Below are 12,054 nucleotides of genomic sequence, written 5' to 3' on the forward strand. Positions count from 1 at the left end.
ATATTTTCGATAGCTACCGCGCTTCGCGTGGGAGGGGGGGACACCCCCCTCCCGAACCCTCCCCCCACGCACCGAGGCCGCTGCGCGGCTTGCGTCGCTTCGCGCCGCCAAGCGTCAGAGTGAACCTGGCGAGAACGTTGGTCGCACCACCAATTGTGAAAGGGGCTTAACACATGTTTCTATAGGAAAAAACTAGTTAACGAAAACTAAGCTTTTTGTCTCTATAGACAGGTGGTCCCAAAAAGGTGGTAAAGGTTTAACTTTAATTATCCATATAAGAAACATGGAATAAAAGTAGATATAACAACATTTCAACAATTGAAGCTTTCCATCGTTATAAATCTTGAGACTTGTATAACCATCTACATATATAGTAATTATCAATATCACTTCACAATGGGATAATGACCCTTTTTTCACTAGCTACAATAAATCTTATTTATAAAAATACATGTATAACACTTTCAAACTGAAATTCACTTATCATTCAATTATGCTCTTCATGACTAGGGCAAATCTGGAAAGAACAATAAAATAAATAATTTCACATGCAAAATAAATTCACAAAATAATATGTGAGTTAGACTACTGGGGATGTATTCTGAATGTGTTGATAATTCTAATGAATAATGAAATTCCATTTTTTTTATTACCATGTTTATTTACCACTCATTGATCACATGATTGAAAACATACCATCTCTTTGATCAAATATCAAAAGATAAATACTTTGGTAACAAATATAAATTAATAAGTAGAAATGCTGGACGAGTGATAAAAGCAATGCACATGCTATTGTTACTTGTAAAAGCTAGCTGGAAGTAAAATTTGGCGGAAACATTTGTTCAAGTATGTTCTAGGTTTCTATTTATCAAAATATTTGATTAGTTGCTTCTAAAATTAGGTGCAAAGAGTGAGATAACATAGTGCAGAGATTTTTTTGTTCAGCTAAAACTGATAAGCATTAGTTGCACAACTGCAGAGTGATTATTCAGAATGGTAAATTTGATCAAACATGCCATTTTGTAATTATTACGCTAGGTCTAGGCAATTTCTTGCACAAAAACATGTGATAATAGCCAGAGTATAAATGTATCAACAAAACACAATGTGTAACATCACTTGAGGCTCAAGATGCTATATAAGTACATCTAATTACTCCAGAATATGCCATACATGCATAAAACATGAGCTTCTTGTGAATTTATTAGCAAATATTACCAGAAGCAAAACCTCAAACAACTGAGGCTCTACAATTGCATACATTCTTGAAAATTCTTCAAAACATCCCGTTTTATTGGTGTTCTCCCATCTGCCCGACCTCTTAGAAATCATTAGAAATCAGCAGGAATATACAACGCTTTACATCCTCCATTCGTGCATTAAAGTTATTTTTTCAAAAAGGGAAATCCTAACCTTTCGTAAATAATGTCAGATGTTATCACAAAAGGTTGGGTTATACTGCATGATGACTCATTTACCTGATCGGTCGAGTGAGCCAAATATTAATCATACTGAACCTTTAAAGGCCACTAGATATTTTCGAGTTTTCGGGTAGGATACTTTCTTATTGTTCAACTTTCATGACTAATCTTCAAGAACTAAATATTCAAATTTCAGTATTCATAAATTACATATAAATTCCAAACACATTTCAATCAACACACATTAATATTTCAAATTGAAATGAATGAAACCATAAAAGATATGAAATAAATTAAAGAATATATACAACCATATCCAAATATTGAAAAAATGTATCAACGTTACCTTGTACATGTATGCATTAAAGAAATACATTGAGGTGGCTTGAACAGTATCATACTGACTCAAAGCAAATAACTATCAAAGTAATTCAGAATTGGAGAAATAAAAAATGCAGTTAAAACAAGATATGAACACAGAATAATCAACTTTAAAGAGTGCTTCCTGACTATTGTAATCAATACAACGAGCAAGTTAATTTTAGGTCCATAAGGAAAACAATACAACCAATCAATCCACATTGAATCAAGAACATAATGTGGGTTATTGTTGACAACTTTCATTACCCTTAACAGCTTAGGAGCTGCTCTTTCAAACTCTATTCTCCTAATTCTCGTGATCTTCGTTCAATCACTGACACATGCAGACTTTGCATTTCCTTGTCAAAACTCTACTCTGCCGAAAAACGTTTTGCTGTAGCAGCTGCCAAGACTTGGAATGCTATCCCTCTTTCAATAAGAAATGCTTCCAGTGTTTTTGGCTTAAAATCTTCCCTTAAGACATACCTTTTTCCTCAATAATTAATTTCCCTTTTTATCTTGAATATTGTAGTTGTTAAATTATTATTCATACATTGTACGCGCTATGGTACTTTTTGTTTTTAGCGCCTCTAAATATCCATTATTATTATTATTATGTAAGTCATTGTGGCAAACACATGGGCCTGTTTTCTGAAGTCGGGTTTAACTTAGACCATGGTCTAACTCTGCTGAAATTATGGGAAGCCAAATGTTTCAAAATTTTGTTTATAGTGAATGCTTCTCATGCTTACTGTGCTCTTTACTAATTCTTTAATGGTGAAGACAACTGTCCTACTTATCCTTCCCAGGCAGTTAATAATGTTTTGGGAGTCAAATTAGCTGATACATTGAACCTCTACTGTTAAAGATTTATGTAACAAATGGCTTTTCATAGTTAAACCACAATTTAAAACCAGAGTTTAAATTAAAGAATAGGGGCCATGGGATCTGAGATCGGCAGTCATATTCGGTCCAAGATTGTTCCCATGTCAGACAGAGGTTTTTGCACAGATGGTGTCCACAAACTTCTTTAGAGAATAATGACAATTCATGAACACAGGATTCTCATCAATTAAAAACAAGTGGAACGTCTCTGGCAGTCTCGCCTGCATTAAGCAATTCAATATAGCAGCAGTGCCGGCTTTAATGGTTAACGTTCGTTCATTTACCCTAAATGACCTTATACCTTGATCATGTGACCTGACACTGATGCAAGATAATCAGCAATACTTGTTTAACCTTTTGTTCAAGTTTCATGAAAAGGCCTTTATACAAGTTATGATGACATTTAAAAAAAATCTTAACCACAGTCCAAGTTCATTGACCCTAAATGACCTTTGACCTTCATCATGTGATCTGGAAACTCATGCAGGATGATCAGTAATACCTGGTTACCCTTATGTCTAAGTTTCATGAACTAGGTCCATGTACTTCCTAAGTTATGATGAACATTAATATTTTTTTTAATGAGTATATTCTAAGTTCATTGACCCTAAATGACCTTTGACCTTGATCATTTGACCTGGAAACTCATGCAGGACGATCAGTGATACTTGGTTACCCTTCTGTCTAAGTTTCATGAACTAGGTCTATAAACTTCCTAAGTTATGATGAACATTTTAAAAAAACTTGAGAATATTCTAAGTTCATTGGCCCTAAATGACCTTTGACCTTGATCATGTGACCTGAAAACTCATGCAGGACAATCAGTGATACATGATTACCCTTATGTCCACGTTTCATGAACTAGGTCCATATCCTTCTGAAGTTATGATGATATTTCAAAAACTTAACCTTGGTTAAGATTTCAATGCTAATGCCCCAAACATGGCCAAAGTTCATTGACCCTAAATGACCTTGATCATGAGACATGAAACTCATGCAGGATTATCAGTGATAGTTGGTTACCCTTATGTCCCAGTTTCATGAACTAGGTCTATATACTTCCTAATTTATGATGACATTTCAAAAACTTAACCTTGGTGAAGATTTCATTGTTGACGCCGCCGCCGCCGTCGGAAAAGCGGCGCCTATAGTCTCGCTCTGCTATGCAGGCGAGACAAAAACCTTACTGGTGTTCACTAGTATCAAATTTCCTTAATATTTTCCTATTGCCTTGCCATATCTCTAATAGACGACAATGAAATGGGAACCGATGAGTTGCCATGCGGTAATATCATACTTTCATGGAAAGTGAATTATTATTTGACAACCCCAGATTTCGTTAAAAGTAGTAAGCAATACCAGTAATATACTTTCAACGTTATGGCTCGGCCAATAATGTTGTTCCACTAAACAATCCTTGGCCTGCTATGGGCACTATCAGGTGAAGGAATGCAGATAATGGTTTTAGAATACAATGCTTAGCGACGAATGTACACAGCATTACATAACCTCCATTGGTCATATAAGGAGATTCTACTCCGGGTGACAGACGACACCTGCTACCTGGTTAACACTCACTATTGATGTCAAATTCCCCATGAAAGATGAGATTTCAGAGCATCTACCAGTAAAAATACTCTGGGGATCATCTGGAATGTAACAAGACTACAGAACATACATGTACATTTTCAATTAGATTTGAACAAGGGTATATACCATCTTAAAATGCCGAGAAACCCGCTCACATCCCTCAAGCCACTCAGTAAAACTTATCTTCCAGATTGACGAACCTCCGATGATCAACGTGATTGATCTTCTCATATGAGGCGCCCCTCCAGGGAGCCTTGTCCAACGTTATCTCACCGTTAATGTGAAGCTTGTCTGCGCGGCCATTGAGAGTCCGTCTGTAGAAGAGCGTGTTCTCGTCGTGACCTTTCGGCATCTTGGTGAAGGAGAGCTTGAGCATGCGTTTCGTCAGGTCCTTGGTGTCGGTGCTCTTTTCGCAGTTTTCGCGGGCGCTCCTTGTACCGATGGCTGTCTTTGCTCTTGATGGGGCTTGGGCTGTTAAAAAAAAATCAGTGGGTGTTGATCATTAAGGCTAAACCCAAGGAGTTAGGGTGAGCAATAATTCAGTCCGTCTTTAAAATCATGATGGATAATTATATATCATCACAGATATATAACTAATTTTGAGTTAATGGACAATTACAATATGCATGTACATGTATCATCACAGATGTAACACTAATTTTGAGTTAAATTCTAATCTGGACAATTATAATATCCATGTATCATCACAGATCTAAAACTAATGTCGAGTTAAATTCCAATATGGACAATTATAATATGCATGGATCATCACAGATCTACAACTAATTTTGAGTTATAAAGTCTTTAGGGATAATTATATTATCACAGATCTAAAACAAATAAGCAAGGAAAAATGCTGTGAAATAACAGACAAATGACAATTAAGTATGCTGAAATTCTGTGAAATGGGGTACATGAAATAATATAGCTTGGAAAATAAAACAATGTTTGCAGAGAGAATTCAGTGCTTTTTTTTATAAGCAATTACTCATTGTCTCCCAGAATCATTTAGCACAATATTTATATTCAGACATACAAACGGGATACATTTTGTTGGAGTTAGGGGAAATTAAATTAGTGATCCTAACAACGAATTGGATAATACTTTCAATGTCTACTCATTCATGATATGGTGTAAACACCTATGAAATCTAGGTCAACACATAACTTGGTACATATACCCTCTCACGTCCCTGCATATACAAAGAAATATCTTGATGCTTACTTTCAGTTTTAGATCGTTGATGCCTTGCACTCTGTATACTCCTCGGCCTCTGTGTCTGTGGCGGCCATGTTTCTTGCAGCTCTTTCCCACTCTCTTTGATGATGCTGTATATTTTGAGTAAGTTGTCAAACACTAGAGGGACTATACTGACGCAGCCTCCATAGAGGACACGGGCCTCTGAGCAGCTTAAATGGTTCACCTAGGTATAGATAGAAATGTCATACTTGATTACAGATAAACCATGGCAAAGTACATGTACTTATCCCACTGCTGCCACCAGGTTTATCGCAGGGAACATTGGCCCATATCCACAAAGTGCATGATTTTCAGGAATGCAAAAAATTTAGGGAAATTCATTTTAACAATGCAATATTACTCCATTAAAGGCCTACTGAATTATATGCAAACATGAAAAATTGTATAAAAGAACATGGTCAGTTGTCCACACAAACCTGCCATTTCTTAAAAACTGTTGATATACTTGTATGACCTTCAAAACACATTTCAAAGTCAGTTGATTGACAAGACCAAATCACAGCTCAAAATGTCTCAATCATAGAGGCCTTAAGTAATTAAAAAAAAATACACCTAAACAAGCTTCAATGGTATTACTAGGCAAAATCAAACTTTAATTCTTACTTTAGATCATAATAATAATAATAATAATAGAACACAGCATTTATTATGCACCATATATCTAGTAAACTATTCTGAGGCGTATTGGGGGGAATTACTAATAACAATAATAATAATAATAATAATAATAAAGATTGATTCATTAAGCACATAGTAGAAAGCTCTCTCTCTCTGTTTGCTTGTGAGGGTGTATGGACAGATCAAATTACCTTAAAAACATTCAACAAAAGTAAGAAAGCAGATAGGATCTTGAATGCCTTTTAAATGCTTTAAGCAATTCTGCTGATCGGATCCTCAGTGGAAGAGCATTCCAGAGAGATGGAGATGAATTTGTTCTCTGTGCATTTAGCTGTTTGTAAGTGGAGGAGTGGAGATTTCTTGCGGGAGTGTATTCTGAGACGAGGTCTTGAAGGTATTTAGGGGACTGACCATGCAATGCTTTCCATGTGTGGAGTAAGATTTTGAATTCTATTCTTTTAGATACCGGTAACCAGTGAAGACTTTTGAGAATTAGAAAGATATGGGTGAAACAAGATGTTCCATTGAGGACCGGAGCAGCAGATTTTGAGCATATTTGATAATACATTTATGAATTGTGAATCACAGATGCTGCATATAATCAACCAACCTCCTGATGAGGGTATCCCGCTCGTAGAGATGAAAATTCATTGCTTGGGTTGAGTAACGTCCTGCATCGGGCAATGGCCTGACAGGCTGGACCTTCCTTGATTGCATCAGGATTCACATTGGAGATACGCATGACGATATTTGTCAGCTCTCCTACCAAGTCTAGCCATTGCTTCATGGCTCGGCGGTCAGTAGCGTTGCGGCTACGCTCAAAAAGTTCTTTGACCTGTTATTGAGATCAAATTTTTTAAATAAAGAATATTAAATTCATATGACCAATTTTAATAAGTGAATGTTTAAAATAATAATAGCACTTGTCAGATACCACAAATCAGGAGAATTCCCTTTTAATTGGTCAGTAAAATGATAATAGCAATTCCTGGTTGCTGGTTACATATGTTTTCCTCATACAGACTGATGTTCCTATTGTTTCCTCTTGAAAGTATAAATATTTCCATTTCATGATTTATGACAGACATTTCTATATGATTTGTTTTAAAATATATCTATTAGATAAAAGATACATGCTGTAACAGCCTTTGTTCACTCTTAAATTTCTCAACCAAGTATCTGTCATTTAAATTTGTTAAATGATACACTTTGACCTATTGATTGGGCATGGAAACAGACTTTTCCTTTTTCCAGAGGAACAGATTCTTCTTTGTAACTTCCAAACTGAAGATGTGAGCCTATCCTTTCCCTGAAAAACATTTTAGACACAAGTAAAAGCAATGCTCCTTTTCTTCTGGAATTCCATTCTTTTAGCTGGAGTGGGGGGGGGGGTGAAAAGTTGGTTGGTACAAATCTTTATAACTAACATGATTGATGGATCTGACTGGTTTGGTTTTCTCATATGCACCTGTCCTGGTGTTGGCCATGGCATTGATGAATGTAAACTGCTGCTGCTGGAGGACCTTATAACGATCCTTCTCCTTGGCAACATCTCTGCGTATAGCATCCATGTCTGTTTGATCTGTGTGAATCAAAAATATACATGTACATGTATGTAGCCTACTCATTAATATTATTGGAGGAGTTGATTGAGCTACAGAAAGAGTGGGATAAGAAGGAAAGGAAATGACGGAGAGAAAAATGGAGGAAAAGGAAATGAAGAAAGAGGAGATCGGAGGAGGAGGAAAAGGGAAGGAGAAGGAGGAGAAGAAGGAGGAAGAGGAAAAGAAGAACGAGACGAGGAAAAAAAAGTAAGAGGAGGAAAGGAGAAGAAGAAAAGAAAAAGGAGAGGAGGGAAAGGAAGAGGAAAAAGGAGAGGAGATTAAAAGTGGACAAAAAGAACATTGAATAAAATTTAAGTGAAATAAGATTTAAAATTGTGACTAGAATATCATTAACAAAGTATGCATGTGGACACTTAAACTAAAATAAGAACTGCAATCAATTGTGATATTAATAAAGGTTACTTACTCATATAAATTGCAAAATAACCCAAAATAAGTATTACATTTTATCCTCTGCAACACTTATTTTCAGTATAAGTGACGTTTTTTTAGAATTTACAAAACTAAATTCAAAACATGTAAGAACACTCCTGCTTATATAGGCAATCAACACTCATTACTTCTTGAAACACAGATTGTAACTGCCCAGATAATGACACAATATTGCAAAATATACTTCTGCTGTCCATGCCATAACCATGGCAACCGTTTGCTAATAGTGTTTGTTTTATTCACCTTTTTGTGAGACAGCACACCCATGCACAAAATATTGATGAGCAAAGGCATTATGATATTGCTCCCATTAGAATCAATTGTTACCATGACAACCAATTGATAAACAAGAGCAGATTGCTGTCTTGACGCTATACCAGCCGTCTTGCGGAACTGGAAGTCAATATAACTTGGATTTCGGTTCAGTGATTGATCGATTTTTATGATGCACACATGGAATTGGCAGATGGAAGATCAGGCATGGGAAAAAATTAACTTCCTTTTTCCAAGCATGACTGGTGTTTGTGGCATAGAAAGGAATGAATGAAGATAGAGAAATTAAGATTTCAGTGGTGATTCCCTTTATATCACAGCATTCAATTTATGTGTACTATGCAAGAACTTTTATATATACATTTATATGAATAACAAGTAATTCCCATATATTTTCTTAAAATTAGTGCTCATGCACTGGCTATAATCATGGACCTATGAAGAGATGGACTATCAACGCGAGCATTTCTTTGGTCCAATGATAGTCACCGTCGCTTGGTTATGCACATCTTAATGAGAACATACAGGTGTTGTAACAATAGCAATTACCATGACTACCAAGGCGTATCTGATTACCAAAAGACGGAACAGTTACCCGGTCTTGATTTTTGTTGGCTGATACCCTGTTTTAGCATGAGCCTTTCAGTCAACATGCTTCATATTTGGAGCGGCAAACTTGAGAAGCAGACGATCTTTATGATATAAAATATGATATCATAGATCCGCTAACTACCGCTCACACATAAGGACCTCAATAACATTGAGAGATACACGATCTATATATGTTATGTACCACGTATATCTGGAATATTATGGAGAAACTTGGGAAAATTAAATTTCAAATGGTGAACAATCAATCACAATATTGCCTCTATATTAAAATATGCAGACATTTCTCCCAAATAAAACATATGGAACTAAGATTACCAAAGGTAAAAAAGAACTGCACATCGATTTTCCATGATTTAAGTGATTTGTTGTCTATTGCGCATATAATTTGTGAAATATAAATGTCCAGTCACGAACTGCTTCCGTCCCTTCTCACGGTGACGATCATTGAACCAAAGAAGACTAGTACGAAGAGAATGTTATTCAGAGGACAATTACAGTCACCTGTTAGTGAATTCATTAGGTAAGCGATGAATGTCCATCTCTTCATAGGTCCATGCTATAATCAAGTAAATGAAGTTGAAACACTACATGTATCAAATATCCCAAAACTACAATATAGATGATAGGTTTAGATCACATCAGGGGCAGATCCAGGATTTTCCAAAGGGCCGGGGCAAATTTTTCTGAGGAAAACTTTGACAAGCAAAAAAAAAAGTCTTCACTTTCAAAAGGAGGGGGGGGGGGGCACACTTCTGTTTTGATGGCATTTTTACGTTACAAATTATATTTCAAGACTAAAATGTTGCTTTACTCTTACTTGTATTCACAATAATGATCCTCTACATATGTACATGTATTTGTATCATTGGTTTTTCATCCAAAAAACAGATTTGAAGTTTGATTGTAAAATGGAAAGAATAAACAATTTAAGTCTACCACTTCATACCTTTCAACCTTAATGCTTGCTTCATTGCTTTTTTACTATTTCACATTTGCCTCTTTCCCTGGTCTAAGAAACCAGGGTTCCCATATATATATAAATATATAGGCTGAATTTGTGAACTGATTTTTATTGGAATTCAGAATTCCATTCATTTTGTATTTCACTTTGAATAGCTAAATAATAACAGTAAAATCTACGCTACTACTACTACCAGTACTATATTAACAATATAATAACATAATAATAAATAATAATATTAAAATAATAATATTAATAATGAAAATACATAGCTCTTCACACTTTTTTGCATAAAATGCAAACCTTCATATATCTTCATGAATTGAATAATATATTATTCGCTACCTATTTGTATTTTACTATTTCAGTCATCCAATTCATTTATTTAAAGACATTAAAATAGCTTAGAGCAATAGAGATCAATAAATATAATTTTTAACAGCTGGTGCATATTGTGGATTTTGAAAATATACAAAGCTTTTAAAGAATTTGTAGTCATTTTAGCCAATAACATGCAGATAAGATGCTGAAATAAAAAATCTGAAGTTTTGGGGGAAGATAAAATGTACCCTTACTAAATTCCAAATGTTTTCTTAGCCTCCAAACATGAAAATCCTTGAATTACACTTATATTCAGTGTTACATCTAGATAGCTGAATATTTGAGATAGAACAAAACTCTAGTAATACCTTCAGAAGCATGCGATCGACCCGAGATACGGGCATACGGCCGGTACCTCGAGTCGTGCATCCGCCCCGATGCCGCGGACCGATCGAGGAGTAGCCGTAACCCAGATCGAAGGTGCTGCTTGTGTGGTCGCCTGACGTTGCTAAGGAAAACTCATCGACGTTCACCAGGCTTTGATTAGCTTATACGTGTAATATTTCACAATAAAATGTCTATAAATGAAAACTATATACTTCTAAGAAAATGTAACGTACATCAATGTCTAATTAATCTGATGCTTTTGGTGTAAATATATCAAAATTTTCGTTGCTAAGGAAATAGGATTGACAGGTGACTCGCGCGTAAATTTTGTTGCAAAACATAATCGCATGATCCTTAATTTCTCCGAGATAATTGTCTTTGAAAGGCAAAATAATGTGATAAAATGTATCATATCTTACTTACCTAGGTTGCTCTTGTGTAAAAATCCGTGAAAAACATGTATTTTCACCGAGATTTCACCCTCGAATTGCTCGCAGAAGACTTGCAGACTACACGTTTTGCCAACTGAGCTGAGAGTTTGTTGTGATGATCAACAACGCGTGACCCAGCAGTGCACTTGTGCTGGGCAATTATCCCCACAGGAATGATAGGCGGTAAGCAAGAACAAAGAAAACCTTTGTGTTGGTGGTTAGCTATTAACATGGTTCGGAACACCTTTTGTTGTTATTAAGGGGTATGTCAACAGCGGTTCAATAATCAAGTTACATAGAGTAGAAAGTTGTCACAGATCAGCTTGAAACATTTTATGTCTCATATTCAATGCACTTTTTGCAAGTCTGTAAATTATGCAATATACTACATTTTGGATTTCAATAGGCATATAGGTGAATTGGGAAATGTATTTTCGTAGATCTGACACAGATAAAAAGTGGGTTAGCTATCCGATCTACTTCAGATACAAAAACTATTTTGATAAAAATTTTCAAAATTTATCATATTTGGCATCATGCAATTTCTAGCTGCATGCATATACGCCCCAGGCAACAATTTTTCAATTGCATGGGGGTGCTAGTTTTATTTAATTTGAAAAAAAATTGACAGGCAAAAATAAAAAGAAAGAAAGAAAGGAAGGAAAGAAGGAAGGAAGGAAGAAAGAAAGAAAGAAAGAAACGTTTTCACTTTAAAGCGAAGGTCATGATTTCGGTAACATTTCTTTATACTCTTTAGCATAGCTGCGGTGAAACTTTACCATCAAGAAAGATGAAAATGCTGGGATGTTTATCATTTATTTATTCATCTATTCATTCATTTATTTATTTATCTATCTCTTTATTTATTTATTAT

General features: G+C 35.4%; 1 protein-coding gene across 1 annotated transcript; it reads right to left on the bottom strand.

The window, feature by feature from the left end:
• Window positions 1-2,385: 2,385 nt before the first annotated feature.
• Window positions 2,386-11,295, bottom strand: LOC129277867 (sperm acrosome-associated protein 9-like). Its single transcript, XM_064109977.1, has 6 exons — window positions 11,173-11,295; window positions 7,566-7,720; window positions 6,749-6,973; window positions 5,485-5,683; window positions 3,382-4,730; window positions 2,386-3,218 (listed from the first exon to the last, which is right to left on the bottom strand). Exons 2-5 carry the CDS (start codon window positions 7,707-7,709, stop codon window positions 4,429-4,431), a joined length of 870 nt encoding a protein of 289 aa, XP_063966047.1. The 5' UTR covers window positions 7,710-7,720; window positions 11,173-11,295; the 3' UTR covers window positions 2,386-3,218; window positions 3,382-4,428.
• Between the last annotated feature and the right edge of the window lie 759 nt (window positions 11,296-12,054).

This window comes from Lytechinus pictus, chromosome 15 (genome assembly GCF_037042905.1).
Source record: "Lytechinus pictus isolate F3 Inbred chromosome 15, Lp3.0, whole genome shotgun sequence".
In the NCBI taxonomy this organism is placed as follows: domain Eukaryota; kingdom Metazoa; phylum Echinodermata; class Echinoidea; order Temnopleuroida; family Toxopneustidae; genus Lytechinus; species Lytechinus pictus.